The sequence below is a fragment of the Scophthalmus maximus genome, chromosome 12, assembly GCF_022379125.1.
Source record: "Scophthalmus maximus strain ysfricsl-2021 chromosome 12, ASM2237912v1, whole genome shotgun sequence".
In the NCBI taxonomy this organism is placed as follows: Eukaryota; Metazoa; Chordata; class Actinopteri; order Pleuronectiformes; family Scophthalmidae; genus Scophthalmus; species Scophthalmus maximus.
The window spans coordinates 21122934-21142146 of record NC_061526.1 but is presented as its reverse complement, the minus strand read 5'-3'; the positions used below and the strand labels follow the sequence as shown (position 1 = coordinate 21142146).

General features: G+C 47.9%; 1 protein-coding gene across 2 annotated transcripts in view; it reads left to right on the top strand.

The window, feature by feature from the left end:
- Positions 1-18114, top strand: part of sema3c (sema domain, immunoglobulin domain (Ig), short basic domain, secreted, (semaphorin) 3C) — a 33724-nt gene extending 15610 nt beyond the window's left edge. The window contains exons 3-18 of one of the 2 annotated variants that reach the window (XR_004795792.2): positions 273-335; positions 2968-3087; positions 4796-4886; positions 5952-6071; positions 6207-6349; positions 6436-6550; positions 7065-7134; positions 8896-9040; positions 9434-9656; positions 11260-11348; positions 12069-12110; positions 12326-12483; positions 13837-13904; positions 14919-15049; positions 16186-17148; positions 17238-18114. Coding sequence is in view for 1 of the 2 variants with exons in the window: in XM_035648646.2 (XP_035504539.2) it covers positions 273-335; positions 2968-3087; positions 4796-4886; positions 5952-6071; positions 6207-6349; positions 6436-6550; positions 7065-7134; positions 8896-9040; positions 9434-9656; positions 11260-11348; positions 12069-12110; positions 12326-12483; positions 13837-13904; positions 14919-15049; positions 16186-16647 (2040 nt within the window). In the remaining variant the exon portion in view is untranslated. Of the gene's footprint in view, positions 1-272; positions 336-2967; positions 3088-4795; positions 4887-5951; positions 6072-6206; positions 6350-6435; positions 6551-7064; positions 7135-8895; positions 9041-9433; positions 9657-11259; positions 11349-12068; positions 12111-12325; positions 12484-13836; positions 13905-14918; positions 15050-16185 lie in introns of both variants that reach the window. The other variant, XM_035648646.2, reaches the window with a different exon arrangement.
- The last annotated feature ends 1099 nt before the right edge of the window (positions 18115-19213 follow it).

Below are 19213 nucleotides of genomic sequence, written 5' to 3'. Positions count from 1 at the left end.
GCACACACGTTTTGGTTCCACGGCACCGGCTGCTGTCGGCCGCGATCACAAACGACTCTGCAGCTTCTATCGAAAACAAAAGACTCACTCACAGAACATTTGGTTTTTTCCACCCGTTTTTTTCCCCTGTGATCCGTGAAATACGGGATGTGATCAAACCTCAAACACGCTTGTATACGCGTCACGTCTCCCCCAGTCTTTTAGTGGAGGTCTGGACTCTTTTCCCCACCGGCGAGTTTGAATCTTGTTTGCTTTGCCCTCTTTACCACCAGGTGTCTTGGCCGGCGTCGACCAGCAAGATAGAAGAATGCCAAATGGCCGGCAAGGACCCTACGGTAAGAACAGCCGACCCAATTACGCCCTTAGACTGGATCACCGGGGGCATTTTTAGAACTCAAACGATAATAACACTAATAGATAACCGGGAAGAAAACGAGAAACTAGAGATGCAAATATTGTACTAAATATATATGAAATGGACCTTATCAGAAATTATACGATTATAAAGTCATAATTGACCTTAAAATCTGAAAATGTCCAACTGAGTATGTTTTATAAACCACTTTCCACCACCTCCTCAGTGTTTTTTTTTTGTTTTTTTCTACTTTGTCATACTTCCGTTCGCTGGTTTTTTTTTGTTGTTGTTGTTTTTTTTGCCACGACGGTCTTCATGTGGACTAAAGGTTTCGCCGGCTGTTCCCCAGATCCGTTCCTCCAAGTGGGTCCCCAGTGGGGGGGGGGCACTCGGAGGAACGGGTGATGGGAGAGGGATTTCCCTCTCCCATCTGCGAGCGTTGTTGTGTCAGGCCCGGCCACATGTGCAGCCGGCAGCAGATGTCTACTAGCAGGGTCCTCGTGGCACCGCAGTTCGTCCGGGCGGCAGTGTGAGCGTGGGAGGAATCGTGGGAGAGCAGAAGAAATAAACCCAGAATCAGAGCTCTGCAAATGGGACACGGCTCGTCGACGGCAGAGATTTCATAACCCCCTTTTTTCATACAGCCGGATTTCTGAGCGGCACTTGTTAGCTCCGCTTCCTCTGTTTTCCACTAATTGGCTTGTTCCGTAAACAAGTGCAGCAGCCTAAAGACACTGCAGTCAATAAGGCTTTTTTAATTTTTCATAGGAGAAACATTTTCACTTGAGCTGCTTTCAGACGCGCGCTGAAGTCCGGACATTTTCCTGAAACCTTTCCAGAGGAGCTGTGTGTGAGAGCGCGAATGTTGCTCAGGGCCTTTTCTGGAACTCTTTCCTGTCAGCCCCCTTTCAGAAAAAATTTCAGATAATGCAGATGGCTGATCTGCAGAAGGCCGTTGTGAACACATCGCCCTCCGGGCAAACACAGAGAGAGAATGTCCCGACCCAATTTTTCCCAAACGGGTCGTGTCTGAAATCGAGTTTTTCACAGTTGACATAAAAAAAACCGGAGCTGCTCGTTGGTCCGTCCTCCTACGCGCTCCCCGTCATCCCTCCATCCGATGGCAGCAGCTGTGGTAATAGAGCCGCGCTGTAGCAGAGGTGGAGGAGAAGCTGTTTCCAGCCAGTGAGTGATTTGTGCTGCTCATGAGTCACGGGCCCGTCTGCTGCAGACAGATCTCCCACAAATATTTGGGCGAGCCATCCCTCTCTGTGTGGAGCCCCCTTTTCCCCGCTGTCATCCCCCCCGCTCTTGCGTATGGCAGCCCCGTCGGAAAAAATCGTTTCCGATTTCTGTCTTCACCCTTTCCGACACTTCTTCTTCGTCATTTTTCTCTCACGCCCGTCTCCCTTCTCGGGAGTTTCCTTCATTTCGATTGGAGCCCCCATCCTTCTGAACATCTAAAGTTCCTCTGATAGAAATCGGCGGTAAAGCAGAGCTCCCGAGAGTGACCGCACATCGTGTCAAGATCAGGAGACACACGGGCCCAAAAAAGGTGGATTGAGTGAATTTGACGCCTGCTCGAAAAGCCCCACACTCTAAACTCAGCGGGGTTCGCCACTTGAGCCCGAGGCCAGTGCGTCTGGATGCTGAGAGGAAAAGGAAAAGCTGGATGCGAGCACGGCACCGTGCATGTGGCCCACGCGAGGGCTAACATCAGCACATGGGCGACCCCGACGGCCCCCGCGACTCCCGGTGTGACCAGACCAATGGGGCACCAGACGTGAGGAGACGACAGGCCAGTTGGAGAGCGATAAAGAGGGGGGGGGGGGGGGGATACAGATGGGTGTGAGACAGTTAAGATCCCCCTTGATATTGTTTTTTTTCCCTCAGTGGAGCCGAGCGCCGGCCGTGAGCTGCGGCAGCCGCGGCCAAGTTCCTGGCGTCTCCCAGGATATACGTCGTCCGGCTTCTTGTTCTCCTTCCCCTTGCTCTGTCCCACTAGTTTTTTTTTCCGGCGGGCTCCACGAGCCACTGAGCCCCAGCTCTCCTTCTCGCTCCATGGGTTTGGGAGGTGGAAGCAGAGATGTGCGTCGGGGAATCCGCAATCGGTCTCATCCAGATGTACCAGTCAACCGCTGACACTGGTTTTCCGCTGGCCTTGATTGCAGCACCACTGAACTCCGGGGTCATTCCAACGCGCAGCTTGCAGATTGTTTGACCGTCATAACAAAAGGGAGAAGTTTGAATCACACCAGCACGTGGGAATGGGATACTGCACGAGATACATAAACAGGTTCTGGATTTTGGCGCTCACCTTGGCCACATAACAGGAAACAGACTTCATCCCCTGCTACTTCTCTTTCAGTGCGCAGGGATTTAAATTATGCGAAAACTTGTTTTTCTTTATGACGCTTATTTACAACTGCAGAGGAATGGAACCGGAGCATCTGTTACTCACATATCGGGATGACATTAAAGACGACATCATGTAAGTCTAGGCTGAGCTGTTGTGACGGTGGGAGCGCGTCTGACAATCCCGTCACGTCACATCTACTGAACTTTTAAATGTGTCTCTTCACTCATCCGTGTTGTGTTTCTCTTTGCTCCAGCACGGCTGCGGGAACTTCATCCGGGTGGTGCAACCGTACAACAGAACTCACCTGTTCATGTGCGGCAGCGGAGCGTACAGTCCCGTCTGCGTGTACGTCAACAGGGGCCGGAGACCAGAGGTGGGCACACGAGACGCTTTGTCTCAAAGAAACAAACTCTTGAAGCATCATCCGTGATAAGTGGCTTGATGGTCAAGACCACAGCTAAACTGTAACTCTAAGATAAAAAAATAAGAATATTTAGCAGCTCAATTGCGCAATTGTAAGAACTTATACATCATTTATGGATATTATATAGATAATTCAGACTGAGATGCAGGCTACATCCATACTACTACGTATTAATCCACGAGCAGTGATTTATTCTCTTGAAGCAACAATGACGAAGACCAAAGTAAGTATTCACACCGGCCGGTCGTCGAGTTCGTTCCAAATGTCCCCGTTTTTGCATGAGAAAAAGAAAAAAAATGAAAGGCTTCATAACTTTTCTATGAGCATAGTTTGCCTCACTGCATCAGTTCGATGCCACATCAGACGAGACAGTTCGGATGAGAAAAGGCGGAGAGAAAATGGAGCTCTCGTGTCAAGGATGGAGGGCGGATTTCTGGGCGCCGCGCGCTCGTCTCCGGCCACACTCGCTCTGGAAAGCGGGCGCGGGGAAGAAAAGTGCTCACTGAGTGAACAACATTTAGCCACAGACTGCCGAACCGCTGCCAAACGCTAATAAGCAAGAGTGGGAGAGCTCCCCCCCAACTGGACTCTTTCCGTACCGGCGGTGCCTGTTGTCAATCGGGGGGGGGGGGGGTTTGAAAGGCGGACTGCTCTGTTTGCAATTTCTGAGCTCCAACATGTCAGCGTCTGAAGAGAAGTGTGTCTGTTAAGTGTAACAAGCTGCCGCGGTGAGAAAGTTGACACTGAGCTCACGGTGTGTGCACCTTTGCCCCCCGCCCCCCCTCAGAGTCCGTGGCCCAGACGACCGTGTCAGTGGAGTTTGATCGCGTGGCCGCAGCGGACACGTCACTTGCATGCGTCAGGGTTTTTGTTTGGTTGTTGTGATGTTGCTTTTTTGAATTTATATAGGCTGCTGTAATTCCCGCTTGCTTTCAGAGAAGCTTCACGTAACATAACAGTCAAAGAAAAGTATTATTTAATTTGTATACTTTGTCTGATACTGTTTTTCCCTCAGCCTTCTGGGGTCAACTCTGCACATAGGCGACGATATAAAACCAAATAGAAATGGACACTGTCTGCATCGGGGGTTGATGACAGAACCAGCCAGATGGAGTTAGTTCATTTCCAGAAAGGCTCTTGGCGAAACCGCAAACATTTTCCTGAGAAAAAAATGCCTCTGGGCTCACGTCGCTCGAGGAAGCGGCAGCGACACACTCGCGGGGCCAGACCTGAGCAGGGATGGAAGCTTTCATATTAGTTTACCCAGTTTATTCTAAGAGGCACTTGGACCGTCCAGTCGGCCTCCGGGAGGGAGGGAGGGAGGGAGGGAGGGAGGGGATGGGTCAAACTTGGCAGCCGCTCCACCTGAGAGGGAGGAATGACTATCCGACACATTAGCATGGAAATTCCTCCTCTCCTCCCACAAGGAATGTTCTTTTTTTACTGTCCCACATGGGCCAGTTAAGGTACACGGGACCGGGGGCGGCTTTTGTTCTTCCCCGAAGCCGCAAAAAAGAGGGATGGAAATGTGAGCGGGGACATTTGGTAGACTCATAACATGCGGTTTTTATTCTAGACAGACTAACGTATCGTATGAAACTGTCCTCACAGCCCCTGACTTCCTCTTCTTCTTCTGTTTTTCCCCTCTCTGTGACAGGAACAAGTATTTCACATCGACTCCAGGACGGAATCCGGAAAAGGGAGGTGCTCCTTCAACCCGCAAGTGAATACGGTGTCCGTCATGCTCAGTAGGTGCCTGCTCCTCCCGCTTCCTATACACATGATCTCTTCCTTTTGAAACCCCCCCCCCCTAAATACTTAAAAACCTTCTCTTCAAAATAGAAGAAATGTTACTTATTACGCCTGCTGCAGTGACGCGTTGTCTGTTTAAACTAATTATGGTGTTTATATTTCCCTCACACAGGAAAGTGAGTGAGAGTTCAGATTTCCGCTCATCTTCATTACACACTAAACATATAAGATGAGGTCAGACTCAACCTCCCGCCCCCTTTTCCCTAACCCCCCCCCCCCCCCCCCCCGATCTGTGATTGGCGGAGGAGTGTCGGGTTGACACGGCTAAAGGTGACGCCCTGCACCCTCGGCTCCGCTTTCTGACACCTGAACCTGAGCACTGGCCGCGTCAGCAGCGGCCCTGCCAGCCGGCCAGCGACTTCAGAGATGCCCAGGAGGGGGGAGTCATGAAGGGGGGGGGGTTGACCTCCACCGCTAAAGGTGGTGGAGTTAGATCTGCGGAAGCGGTGATGCAGCGGTGACCCACGCCATGATCAGGGCACAATCAGAGGCAGTGTGTGAACGCTCGATATAATCTGCACTTCTCACACACACACACACACACACATCCCTGTGTTTTCAGGCCCTCTGCAGCCGTCTGAGTGCTGTCGACACTCCGTCCTTAGCAGGCCAGTTTGGACGCGGGCCACATACCTCTAATCCTCTCCTAACGTAACCCACATCCTCCCACAACACATGGTCTGGAAACAGATGGACCGTGTGAGGAGTGAAAGTAAAGGGAATATAAAAAAAAAAAAGCCTCAAGCTTTATTAGCAGCAGACACAACCCCCCCCCCCCTCCTGAAACTCAAACATGCATCATGTTGTACAATCTTATCTTTATTTATCAGTTGTGTAATAATATGTCATGCTGTGTTCTCTCTGTATATCATCATAACTGCCTGAGAAGCTGCATCAGTATACTCATGGTTTCTTTTGTGTGTGTGTGTGTGTGTGTGTGTGTGTGTGTGTGTGCGCGTGTGCGTGTGCGTATGTGTCCGTGTGTGTGTGTGTTCCTCTAGACCAGGAGCTGTTCTCAGGCATGTACATTGACTTCATGGGGACAGATGCTGCCATCTTCAGGAGCCTGACCAGGCGGAACGCAGTGCGGACCGACCAGCACAACTCCAAGTGGCTCAGCGGTGAGCGCGCATGGCTCATATGCTCTTACAAGCGCATCGCCACATTTTACACAAATAACATCTTTAATAATTTACGACAGTTGTAAAAACAATTTTTTTAAAAAGTCTCAATTTATGATTTCGTCTCTCATTCAGAGCCAATCTTCATCGACGCCCACCTGATACCAGACGGGACGGACCCCAACGACGCCAAATTGTACTTCTTCTTCCGCGAGCGGCTGACGGATAACAACGGGAACACTAAGAACATCCACACCATGGTGGCCAGAGTGTGTCCCGTGAGTGCTCGCTGCCCGAGCCGGGGGGAAAATAAATCAGCGCGGTATGTGTTTGTGGTTGTTGGAGTTTCTTCTTCGTCCCGCAGAGTGACATCGGCGGACAGCGGAGCCTGGTGAACAAATGGACGACCTTCCTCAAAGCCAGGATGGTGTGTTCGGTGCTGGAGGAGGACGGCACCGAGACGCACTTTGACGAACTCGGTGAGTGAGGCGCCGCACTTTTGGATCGTCACGTGCGCTCTCCTCCCGCTGCCGCGCGCCGCCCGAGCTCCAGTTCATCTTCCATTAGAGGAGTTTTGAAAGAAATAACAAAAGATGTGGACGAGGACCAGAGGCCATCCAAAATTCCCCAAATCGTACTATTTATGTTCCACGTTTTCCAGTGAGAAAAAAGAAATCTCCGGCGCTCCCACTGTTTGGTCTGGATTAGGCTCGTTGCCCTCTAACAATTTTAATAACCACAGTTTCTGTTGCTCTTGGTTGCCTCGTAATACTCCAGTCCTTTTTTTATGAAAACTGCAAACATCAGCTCACAGATCTTTAAACCTTCTTTTCCAATCAGACTCCATCTGTCAGCGTGTGCAGCCTATTAATTCCCCTGTATCTCACCCACGGGGCTGAGGCGTTAAAGGGAATTCGTCGAAAGTATTACGCGCTCTTCACTCCGCACATACTCGTCTGCGTGTACACTTATGTGTTTTTTCCCCTTTTGCAGAAAATGTGTTTTTGCTGGAAACCGATCAGCCCAAGAGTCTGCTGGTGTTCGGAGTCTTCACGTCCACAAGGTAGGACGGACGGACGGACGGCGGCGAGGCCAACCGTAACATAACCTCTGCGGTTATGTTAACCACTGACGGGAGGGGATGTGCTTGTTACACGGAGACGTCACGTGTCATGTTGCAGAACGGCTTCCTCGCGATGATGAACCGTCACTTTACAGCAGCGTCCCGGTGCCTGCAGCATATGGTCTTGGTTTGGACGTTAACGCACGCAGCAGCAGTCTACCACGCAAAAAAGATATAGGACCTCTTATGTACGTACGCAATTGGATAATAGCAAACCACAGGATTTCAGATTCCACAGTCCAGGACTTCAAAGTCCAGAAGGAATTTTACACTTTCATTTTTTCCTAAAGATGAAACCCAGAGTCTCATTCCTCAGTAGGCAGAGGAGGGGGCAAACAAAGAGAATCATCTTTTCCCATTTTATCTTAAAACACAGACAGATGAACAGTTACAGAAGCACATGTGGAAACAACCTACTGATTTGACAATTTGAGAGATATAATTGTTTATGGGAAGCAAAAAAATTTGAACTGCAAGCTGAAGCATTAGTCACAAACTTATTCATTTCTGGAATTTACTTGATGAGAGCATCACAATTTGAGCACTTCTTAAGATTTCTACCGTCAAAATGACGAGGAACATCACTGAAACATGATCTTATTTGATATTTCCAATGAATGACGGAAAAGTTTACCATAATCCATGTAAACCTCCGTGGTAACGTTTCACTTTCTTGCGAGTGCCCCCTGTTCTACGTGACTTCTTGGCCCCGTCTCCCTCGGCTGCCTTTTTGTGAAAGTGTGAAAGTATGCTTGTGTGGTGCCTCCCCTTCACGCTGAACCTTTCAGCCCTGATGAATGCACTCATGGTGAACTGTACGTTGCCACACTTATGTGTGTGGGTGCACTTATGCTCTTAAAACGACAAGTGTAAGGGTGAAATTAAGCGAATTAAGACAGCGCAGTCACAACTCGTACTCCTCCTGTCTCTGCTTGTCTTGGCCTCCGCCTCCTGCTGCTCTCCGTCCGCCCAGCAGATGTCCCCAAACTTCTGTCCCTGTCCCCCTGTCACCTGACTGCCACATCCACCCCCTGCCCCCTCACTCGCCTGTTCCCAGTTTCCTCGTCGTTCCCACCCAGCACACACACCAGCTCCTCGGCAGATTGTCTGCTTCCTGCAATCGTGTCCTGTTTTCTTTACCTGCCTGCCTGCTGCTCCATCCATCAGTCCATCAAGTTCCTTCACTGAGCCCGTGTGCGCCTCTGGGTATTCCCCTGCTCGGTTTGCGTCCTTCAGTTGTAATTGAATCCCTTCTGGTTAACCCCGGGGTCCCCACGACTACCACAGGGCTTCGATCCACTTGTTACCTCAGGATCGCTGAAAGGTGACGGCGGCGTCTCCTTGCTCAGGGATCAAAGCTGAACCAAACAGTGAGCGCCTTGATTTCCCTTTATCGCTCCACACTGCGTTTCTTCCTCCTACTCCCCAAGCACAATATGCTTGTGTTCCGCTTTTCATCAAAGCCTCTTTTATGTGTTAAGTAGTGCGGTTTTAAGTGACTCAGTCAAATCACATCAGATCATTGGAAGGGGAAGTAGGTGAGCTGTCCCCACTGGGGTCTGGTTACACCACTTCCACCCCCGGACGGTCTGACTCGCACATCCTCAGACACAGTTGTCTTAGTAATAAACAGCTAAGGTTGGGAGCAGAGGTTCCCACTGTTGTGTTTTCGTTGAAAACTGTCTTATCTTATTTCCTCAGCTCGGTGTTTAAGGGCTCGGCGGTGTGCGTGTACAACATGGCGGACATCCTCACCGTCTTCAATGGGCCCTTCGCTCACAGAGACGGGCCCAACTTCCAGTGGGTGGCGTTCCAGGGGCGCATCCCTTACCCACGGCCTGGAACCGTGAGTTCGTTTTTGACTTATTTATTCATGGATTGCTTGTCTCAGTGCAAAAAGATATCATTTTAACCTCACTTTCTCGCACATTTCAAGCCAGTAAAGGAGTTTACAATACTGTCAGTAAATGTTACACAATATCGAAAAGAAAAGGAAAGGAATTTTTACTCTTTGTATATTTAAAACACTTTTTTTTTTAAATAAAGGCCCCAATATGGATCCTTGTGGGACTCCACATTAAGCCTAAATTATTTTATATCAATATCAGCAAACTGCACTTACTTTTTTAACTATCTTATCTTATGTCCAAACTATTCCACCAAAAATGTTCTGTGTTTTGTAAATAATAGCTTTTAACTTATAAAAATCTTAAAACGAACATCCCCTCTGTTGGTCCAGTGCCCCGGCGGAGCCTTTACGCCCGACATCCAGACAACCAAGGAGTTCCCAGACGACGTGGTGACCTTCGTACGGAACCATCCGGTTATGTTCAACCCCATCTACCCGGTGGGGAGGAGACCCCTGGTGGTCCGTACCAACGCTAACTACAAATACACGTCGGTGGCCGTGGACCAGGTCATGGCTTCCGATGGCAATTACCAAGTTCTCTTCCTGGGCACAGGTATGAACGAGGGAACCTCAGTCCGCTCACCACAGAAAAGGTTTGGTGGAATAGTTTGTACATAAGATAAGACTAGATATCTACATCTTACTTATTATAATGAAATTACTTGCTGATATTAATATAAATGGATTTAGGCTACATTTGGAGTCCCACAAGGATCCATATTGGGGCCTCTTTTTTTGTTTTTTTTGTTTCATTGTTTTTAAATTCTCCATGCAGTTTGATATGATTTTGAAACTTCCATTGGCATCGAGATATTTTTCATTTATCCAAATCTCGAAATACACCGATAACTGGGAAACAAGTGAAATGTGCTTCTTCTAAGAAAAACAAGATTATATTTTCACATCAGCACAGTGAAATAGCAAAAAGTCCACCACAGTCACTGCAATCCTGTAACCGGGCAGGATAGATAACAGCAAACAATAACAAAGACGCAGCAGAACAACAATCCTTATCTCATCTCTCTCGTGTCGTCACTGAGGTGTTTCATTAGCAAATGATTGTTGCGTCCTATCGCCCGAGTTGCTTTTTCAGATAACAAGAGAGTGGGCGCAGCAGATGAGATGGAAAACAGATGTGACAGCATGTAGCGCAAATCACGCCGCAATTAGGTCGTAGACAGTTGAGACAAGACAAGGTCCTCTGAAGGAGAACTTTGACCCTTCATGGCCTCGTTTTATAAAATCAGGTCAAAGTGGGTTGAGATTATTTCAAACACATCTGCAGCCTGTTTTTAATAAAAAGTCAATCTTGATACTGGCTGCACAAGATAGTCTCACGTGTTTTTTGGAAAATCCCCATCTCACCTCGAAGACTTTTGCAGACATGGAAATAAATGTTGCTCCGGAGACTTTTCGGCTAGTACAGGAAACACAAATATATATATATATATATGTATATATATATATATATAAAAAGCAACATGACCGTATGTGAACACAATATATATATATACACATATATATATATGCACCTGTCTGTTTATGTCTGCGCTTACAACACCGTGGATAAACAGAATAATATGCACGTGTGACAGTACATGGTTTGCACGCATTTGCGACTGTGCATGTCCACGTGTGTGCACATGTTTTGCGTTCAGCGAGCCGCTCTGGGACTCTCTCTCTCTCTCTCTCTCTCTCTCTCTCTCTGTCTTAGCGCAGCTGCTTGTGTTTATCAGGCAGCTTCTCCGCTCTGACCGGATTCTTGAGGCGAGGCCAGTGCCGCAGTAATAATAATATCTGGGCCAGAAAACGCTGCTTTGTCTGAAGGACGGGGAAGACGCTCTTACTTATCTTATCAGGCATTTCCAGGAGCTGTTCCTGTAACTCCTTCCCCCTCCCGACTCCCCGGGACAAAAGCAGCCTTATCGATTACGGTCATGTTGCTTCTTTTTTTTTTTTCATTCCTGCAGGCCTAAGAACTTCTATTCCCACTCCTGCCTCCATTTTTAAACTAGCCGTGGCTATCAGGCCTAATTGAAAAGCAAACACAGACTCTCGAGTTTACTTTTTTCACCGGCAGTTGTACTCCTGCGCAGTTCTCTGGGACTTCTTTGTGTGTTTGGTGTTTCGTGACATGTCTCCATTCCGTCCCGCAGACAGAGGCACAATACAGAAGGTGATCGTCCTGCCAACCAACCATTCCCTGCATGAAGATCTGATCCTGGAGGAGCTGGAAGTGTTTAAGGTCGGCTGTCTGTCTGTCTCCCCTCTCTCTCTCTCTCTCTCTCTCTCACTTTCATCCCTTCCCCTTTACCGAAATCAAAGGAGGCGAGGAAGGAGGGCACATTTGGCTACAGCACAAAGGCCGGGGGCAGCCAGACGAGGGCCGGGTGATATTCAGGGAGAGGGATGTTCTGCGGTGTGGGGGTGATGGGAAACATACTAATACACTGCAAGAGTCTGGAAGTTGCACCGAGCGAACCCTATGCACATTTTTGATCTTCGCTGAAATCACTAGAATTGAATCAGAAAAGATTTACTCTCAATTTTTTATCTGAGAAGATCAACGACGCGTGACGAGGAGCTGACCTAACGTCGCCGCCGTGGCTATTTCTTATTCCAGATCTGTCCGATAAGCTTCGCTCGGCCATTAAAAAGCGGATCTGGGAAATATTCCTGCCATGAGTTAGAAGAAAACATCAACACCCCCCCTCATCTTTGCAGTAAATAGCTGGAAAACATCGCAATGCTTTGTTCTCACATTGGCGAAACGAATAAGAAATGGCGTGCTGTTGGAGTGTAGAGACGCTGGCAGGCAGATATTGCTCCTCCAAAATCGAGGCTGTGGCTGTTTGCTCTTGCCAAAAAAAGAAAAAGCTAATGCGAAACACTATAGAAATAATTGCCAACAAAACATCCAAAACATCTGAACTTGCTCTTTGTGTTGTGTGCTTTTTTATTCCAGAACCAGGCTCCTGTTACAAACTTGAGAATATCCCCCAAAAAAGTAAGTATCCCTTACCTACTTATACTCAGAGTGCAGTTTTATTGCTTAAATGTGTTATTCAGCATCTGTGCAGGCTACTATGTTTCCTAAGCCTCCCGAGGGCGAGGAAATAATAAGCCGTAATTGTTTCGGCGCTCCGCCTCGTTTTCCTGTCAGAGCCGTGCACTTATTAAGACAAACAGGGCGGCCTGACATTTGAACTGTTTGCCTTGCAGCAACAGCTGTACGTCAGCTCGGAGTTCGGGGTCTCGCAGGTCTCCCTGCACCGCTGCCACGCGTACGGCTCGGCCTGCGCCGACTGCTGCCTGGCCCGGGACCCCTACTGCGCCTGGGACGGACTCAGCTGCTCCCGCTTCTATCCCACCAGCAAAAGGTACACCGATGTGCCAGAATTCAGCAGGTTTAAATTCACTGTAAAGACATATTTAGTGTCCTCCAAGGATTATTCTCCTGGGGAAAAAAATGAATATGCAAGGAATTTATGGTCGCAAAGCAAAATTTTTCAAGGAGACGTGTGCTTTCTCTGTTTTTCCCTTTTCCTCTAGTGTGTTCTAAAAGTTTTTAAAATATATAAAATCAGAAAGTCCGCAGTAAAGGGAGCCCCTCTCCCCGCCTCGTCAGTGGTCCGCACATTATTTTTCTGAAAGATTGTGACACCACCATATTAAGGACGTGCATTAAGCATCTGGCCAATCAGAGCAGACTGGGCTTCATCGGGAGGGAGGGGCCTTAAAGAGACAGGAGCTGAAACCCAAGCGTTTCAGACAGAGGCTGGAAAAGAGGAGCTGCAGGAATGGACAGTCTTAGGAAACTGATGCGTTTACTGAACATTAGAGCCTGTAAACCTTTTCAAGTAATAACCCAAATTAAAATTATGAACCTGTATATGAGCGCAATATGTCTCCTTTAATAAATTCCTGACAGGTGGGGATTAGGATGCTTATTCATGGAAGGGGAGTGAATGTAAACTCAGAAGTGTTTGTGTTCAACTTGCATCCAATTGTGCCCCGAGAATCTGGTGAGGTTTTTGTCCTCAGCCGACCATAGTGGCATCCATCTGTTATACAACAAATATGAAATCAATCAGTGTGCCACGCGCAGTCACACAGAATGTGCAACAGCTGAAGCGCAAACAATATGTGAGAAGAGCAGCTCACAACTTGTCACTTTGAATCCCTTCAGCGAGCACCTCAGCGTCAGCCATGTCGCTGATTTCTGCTTTCGTCGCCCCCCCCCTCCCTCCGTCTAGACAAAACACAGACGCACGGACGGATGCGTGAGCGACACCTCATCTCTGAGCCGACACCTCTCAGGTGTCTTTGGGGACCGGCTGCGCGTCTCTTTGACATTCCAGTCAGACGCAGGTCAAGTTTAGTTTGGTCACAGAACAAAAAAAAAAAGCGCAGCCCCCTATTATTATTTTTTTCCCCCTGTGGAAAATGTGTCTGAAATGTGTCAGCTGTTTACGTGCTTCTTTTCCTCAAGCTGTCGCACAGTGTGTGTGTGTGTGTGTGTGTGTGTGTGTGTGTGTGTGTGTGTGCGTGTGCGCGCCACGGAGCGGAACAACACAGTCAGATTTTCCTCTTATTGTTTTGGCAGCGGCGGCTCCTTCCACAGATTTAATGAGAGGAGGAAGGCTGTTATGATTGTGTCTTTTTCTGTATTTAGCCCTGATGTATTTATACTCAATGTTATATTCTTGCTTTTTTCTTTTTCTTTTTTTTAGGAGAAGCAGGAGGCAGGACATTATGCATGGAAATCCACTCACTCAGTGCCGAGGATTCAATCTGAAAGGTAATCAAAATTGTGCTAATCAATATTTCTTTATAATAACAATGGGTCTATGCCGATATCCCTAGAGGGCCGCAGGTGGTTGAAGCCAATCCCAGCTGACGTTGGGCGAGAGGCGGGGTTCACCCTGGACAGGTCGCCAGCGTATCGCAGGGCCGACACTATGTTCAAGTTTTCAGACATTAACTCCAGAGAATGTCCGGAAAAGTGGGTCTGGACGTTTTCCTGAGTTTGCCGTTCTGGCTGGAGAAGTTCTTGAAAATGTCCAGAGCAGGAAGAGGTCAGGACAATGTCTGAAAGCAGCTATATAGAGACAAACAACCCAAAAGAAGAAAAACCCCAAAAGGAAAATAAATCCAGTGTATTCTGCCCAGCACCAGACAGCAAAGGGTTTTTTTTTGGGGGGGGGGGGGGGGGGGGGGTTTGTAAATGAATTATTTAATCATAGTTGTTTACACTGGGGTTTTTGTCATTGTTTGAGTCCAGGTAGAGAACAACGTCCTTCTAAATTCCACTGTCGACTGGCAGGGTGCGGCTTAATGAGAGGAGGGGTTTCGCTCCCCCGAGCGCTTCGCTTCCACGAAGCAGTTTACATCTCTAAATCAACACGAGCTCGAGGGGGGGGGGACCAGCCATATGGCCATTATGACTAATTACTCACCGGCCTGTCATATCTCCGGCTGAGTGATGAACCATTTAGCTGCAAGAGAAACGACACGCGGTAAATGGGACGAAACCGAGTTAGTCCAACGCAATGAGGGTTATTTTGTGAGTCCGGAGGAGGAGGAGGAGGAGGAGGAGCCGAGGACAGAGTCTGGTTTGTGCCGCAGTCGTCAGACTCAGCTCCGTGTCAACATTTGACTCTCACTGATGGGACTCGAGACAGATTTTTGTCCCATCTGTGGAGCTTTGTGTCTGCCAGCAAGTGACGTCTGCGTACACACGTGTGTGTGTGTGTGTGTGTGTGTGTGTGTGTGTGTGCGTGTGTGTGTGTGTGCGTGTGCGTGCGTTCTCCAGCCTACAGAAACGCAGTGGAGATGACGCAGTATGGCGTGAAGAACAACACCACCTTCCTGGAGTGCATGCCCAAGTCCCCGCAGGCCTCGATTCGGTGGCTCATTCAGCGAGACAACGACCGGAGGAAAGAGGTCAGTTTGACATTTGGAGAGGTCAAAGGTCATCACCGCGGCCCGTACGGCCGAGCCAAGGACACGGTGCCTCTCCCTGCTGGAGCTGATAACTGATTAAATGTTCTTTATTCTGATCTAATAAGAGCTGCTGCACACGGTGATAAATATCACATCAAAGACACGTGACACAGCGATCGAACGTGCTCACGCGCCCGATCGGGGACTCGACGCGGGGGGAGCGCTTAATGGCGGCCGAGCGTCAGAATGCGCAGTGATTACGGATCAAACACGGTGTGGACGAAACATTTTCCAAATATTTGACACCACTTAAAAGGCCGAGAGCACTTCTGAAAAGACAGCGAAGAGATTTCGACGCAGCCGGGGCCAGACAGAGGACCTGCACGATGAAGACATCGTATCATATGGTCATTTCCTCGTGAGAATAGAAGCTGGCCTTTAAAAATAAATCACTTTAGTTTTACGGTGTGTGTAATCATTAAGAGTCCGTTCCAAAACGAAGGCCTGGCAGACTTCAGTCAGCGGGAGAAGGAATAAAACCGTGTGATATTTTGGATGAGAGCACCGGCTCAGTATTGTGATTATTGTGAAATGCTAGTTAATGAAAACAGGATTAATGTATGCCATGAAAATCGGTTTCTTCAATGAATGAATGATGACACTGAACACTTTTTTATTTATTCTGTCATGAAGGAAAATGATACTCGTAAGACACCAGGAATTATTTTATAACTCAAATCCAGAATACAGGGCATGTGTTTTAAAACATAAAATAAAATGTCCTAATTAAAAAAAGGCTCATTCATATTAATCACAGATTTTGAGACATTGCTGTCAACAACAAGTATTCATTCTTTGAGTCATTCTGTTTTGACCACCACCCAAAACTATTTCAACAAGAAGAAGAAAAAACAACATAGTATTTTAGTGAGGTGCCTCAAAGTCTCAGAATCTACTGGAGGGATGAATAAAATCCTTCTCCCAAAGGATATTCCTCCAGTAAGTGATGTGATGATGGCGGCAACACTTATGAACGCGTTGCTCCAAATGATCCCGTACTTGCTCAATTGGTTTCTGCACTCATGAGGTCCGTCCAGTAATCTGCTGTTGTTTTGTCTCCGTCTGCCCGGCGGCAGGTGAAGCTGAGCGACCGCGTCGTCTCCACGCCGCACGGCCTCCTGGTCCGCTCCATCCAGCCGTCCGACCAGGGCCTCTACTACTGCCTGACCACGGAAAACGGCTTCAAGCGCACCGTCGCCAAGATCCGCCTGAGCGTGCTGAGCGAGGCCATGGTGAGCGTGCTGACCGACAAGCAGCAGTCCCCGTGGGCGTGGGCCAGCTCGCTGCACCCCAAGGCCCTACTGGCGGCCTTCAGCCCGGCGGAGAGCCTGGCTGTGCAGCAATACTGCAAGGAGAGGAAGGAGCTCCAGAACCTCCAGCAGAGGCAGCAGCAGCAGCAGCAGCAGCAGCAGCAGCAGCAGCAGCAGCAGCAGCAGCCGCCGCCCCCCGGACCTCTCAGGGGGGATCTGGCCAAACTGAAGCCCCTGCTGGATCACAGGAAGAGCCGCAACCGGCGCAATCACCTCCCAGGGGTCTGACTCCGGGAGGGAGCTGGCGGCGCCACACACTGACATGCGAAGCCTTCCTCTAATCCTGTATCCCACCAGGCGGTTCACAATATTCCTCATTCTCCCCCCCCCCCCCCCCCCCCCCACTCTCATCTCCAAAACTGCAGAGCTGCACTGCGGATGTACAGGAGGACGAGGAGGTGCGGGGCTCGGGGAGATCTTCATCGACGGTGTCTGTTACTCGAAAGTACTGTGATCGGGTGGCTGCGACACACACCGATACACGTGCACGCGCAAGCCACTCGAACCGTTGTCGCCGTCACGACGACAAAGTGAAGTGGCCCCTGCTATGAAAACCACTGATGAACCCTGATGAGCTGATATGTTTATTGTGACGAAACACCTTGAGGCAGAACCTTATCACATGTGAAACATCAGAGGGGAAATTGGACCGGCTCGATATTATAGGAGGACATTGAAAAGGGACAAAGGTGGGACGGATGCATGTTTGACAGCGAGTGCTCGCTCCCTGTACGCTAAGTATTACAGTAGTATTTTTCACTAGATTCTACTCACGTTTGAATTTGTACTTTTTTCGACTAACAAAATTCTCTATTCAGTTAAAAAACGACAGGGCTCTGTGAATGTATCAAAGACCAAACTCCACATTCTGCGCTGATCTGAATCCAAAACAGAAATGCCAGTACTACGACACCGACTGGAGTACGTGTGAGTTGTTGCGCACACCTCACAATATCCGTCCTGTATTCATCTATTACTCAGACGTACAAAGGAATGTGCCTCCATGTAATTCAGCTGCATACTGTATCTGTATTCTCTCTCTCAGTGCACCATTTGACGGAGCCAATTAAGCATGAGCGTATTTACGAAAAAATGTCACTTTTATCCCTTTTCATCTTTGCCTGGATTCCATTTTTAAGCAACCGAACGAACGGGTTTGCACATTGTAGTCGTCGCCTTCAGCGTTGTGATTAAGTGTAATGCCTGCAAACACAGTCCACGATGACAGTTTCCTCCTTCGGAGCCACATTTTTTTCTACAGACTACACAGCAGAGTGGACTTTTAATTCTGCTGTCGGTTATAGCTGTGATATCGACCATATGACACATTTTAGAAGCGTAGTCAATGTACTGTACAGTAGATATAGATTATGTGTTGCTCGTGTACAGAGTTTTGTTTTCGTTCGTTTCATCCTGTTAATTTAATGTGCAGAGTTTTGCGAGAGAAAAAAGTTGTTTCACCGTGTACATAAATTTCGACACATTTCGCCCACTAACTCCGACTGTATCTGCGAATTGTGGAGGAAATACAGTATTATTTTTCATTCTGCGAAAAAGACTTTCTATCGCACGGATCTCTGCTCCGCGTTGAACCAACGTCATCACGCCGACTTCAGCTCAGTGTAACGTCAGTGTTGCGATGTGTGTTTCTATTTATGAATGTCATGATAGCCTGAATAAATATGTTCAGAATAATCTCACTTTTTAAAGAAAGTCAATACATTTTATTGTCAGGCTACAATTTTGTCAGTAGTATTTCTCAAAATGTGAATTATATTTTTGGGTTACTACAATATTATTAATTACCGTTGTGTTGCATCTAATGCTTCGTGTATGATTACGGTCTTATTATATTGTTTATAAGGGACAGTTTGACATTTTGCACAAATGCACTCATTTGCTTTCTTACTGCGAGTCAGAAGATATTGATACATCTGGCTCTCATGTCCGTACTGTAAATATGAAGCAACAGCCTGCAGCTGTTTAGCTTAGCACAAAGACTAGAAAACAAGGGGGCTCTGTCCTAAATGAACAATATTTGCCTCAATAACATTATGCGAGAAAACGTCAGGTTTTGGTTTAAATGTGCGTTCGTGTGGCAGATTTCAATGTTTCTGTTATAAGCTAAGTGAACAGGCTGCGTGGGCAGCTTATGTCATACAGACATCTCATGTAACTAAGAAAACAAGTAAGTGTATTTTGGATATTGTCAAACTATTTTTTATTATATGCAAGGATTTTTTAATATCCGGGAAAATGAATGGCTTTAATAATATGCAGTTCACATTTCAAAGTAGCCGTAGCCGTCCTGGGATACCCCCGAGGCTGCAAACTGCCCATTCAAACGAAGGGGGAGAGAGACTAGTCTGTGCTAATTCCAATGAAACACTCGGGTTATATGTGTGAAATGTAAGATTGAGTCCGCACAGCGGAATCAAAGACACCCAGGAGGCTGCTGAGGGTGATTTAAAACCCATAAAACTGAAAGGAGGTCTCCTGCTGCGCAGGAATACTGCTTTCTCACTAAACAAAACCAAGCACCATTCATAACCACAGCGTAATCGCCCTGCCAACCCCTTTTTTATGAGCCTTTTTGATTTATTGACCACTCGAGGTAAAGAGGAAACTGAATAATTCTTTTTGCCTGAGCGTGCACAATGCGGAGGTTTGTCACTGTAGCGGGACAGTTTCGATTGTATTTTGGGCAGTGGGGGGGGGGGGGGGGGGGGTATAGACCTGTATAGATATCATGGTGCAGGGAAAGAACAATCCAATACTACAGGAACAGGACACC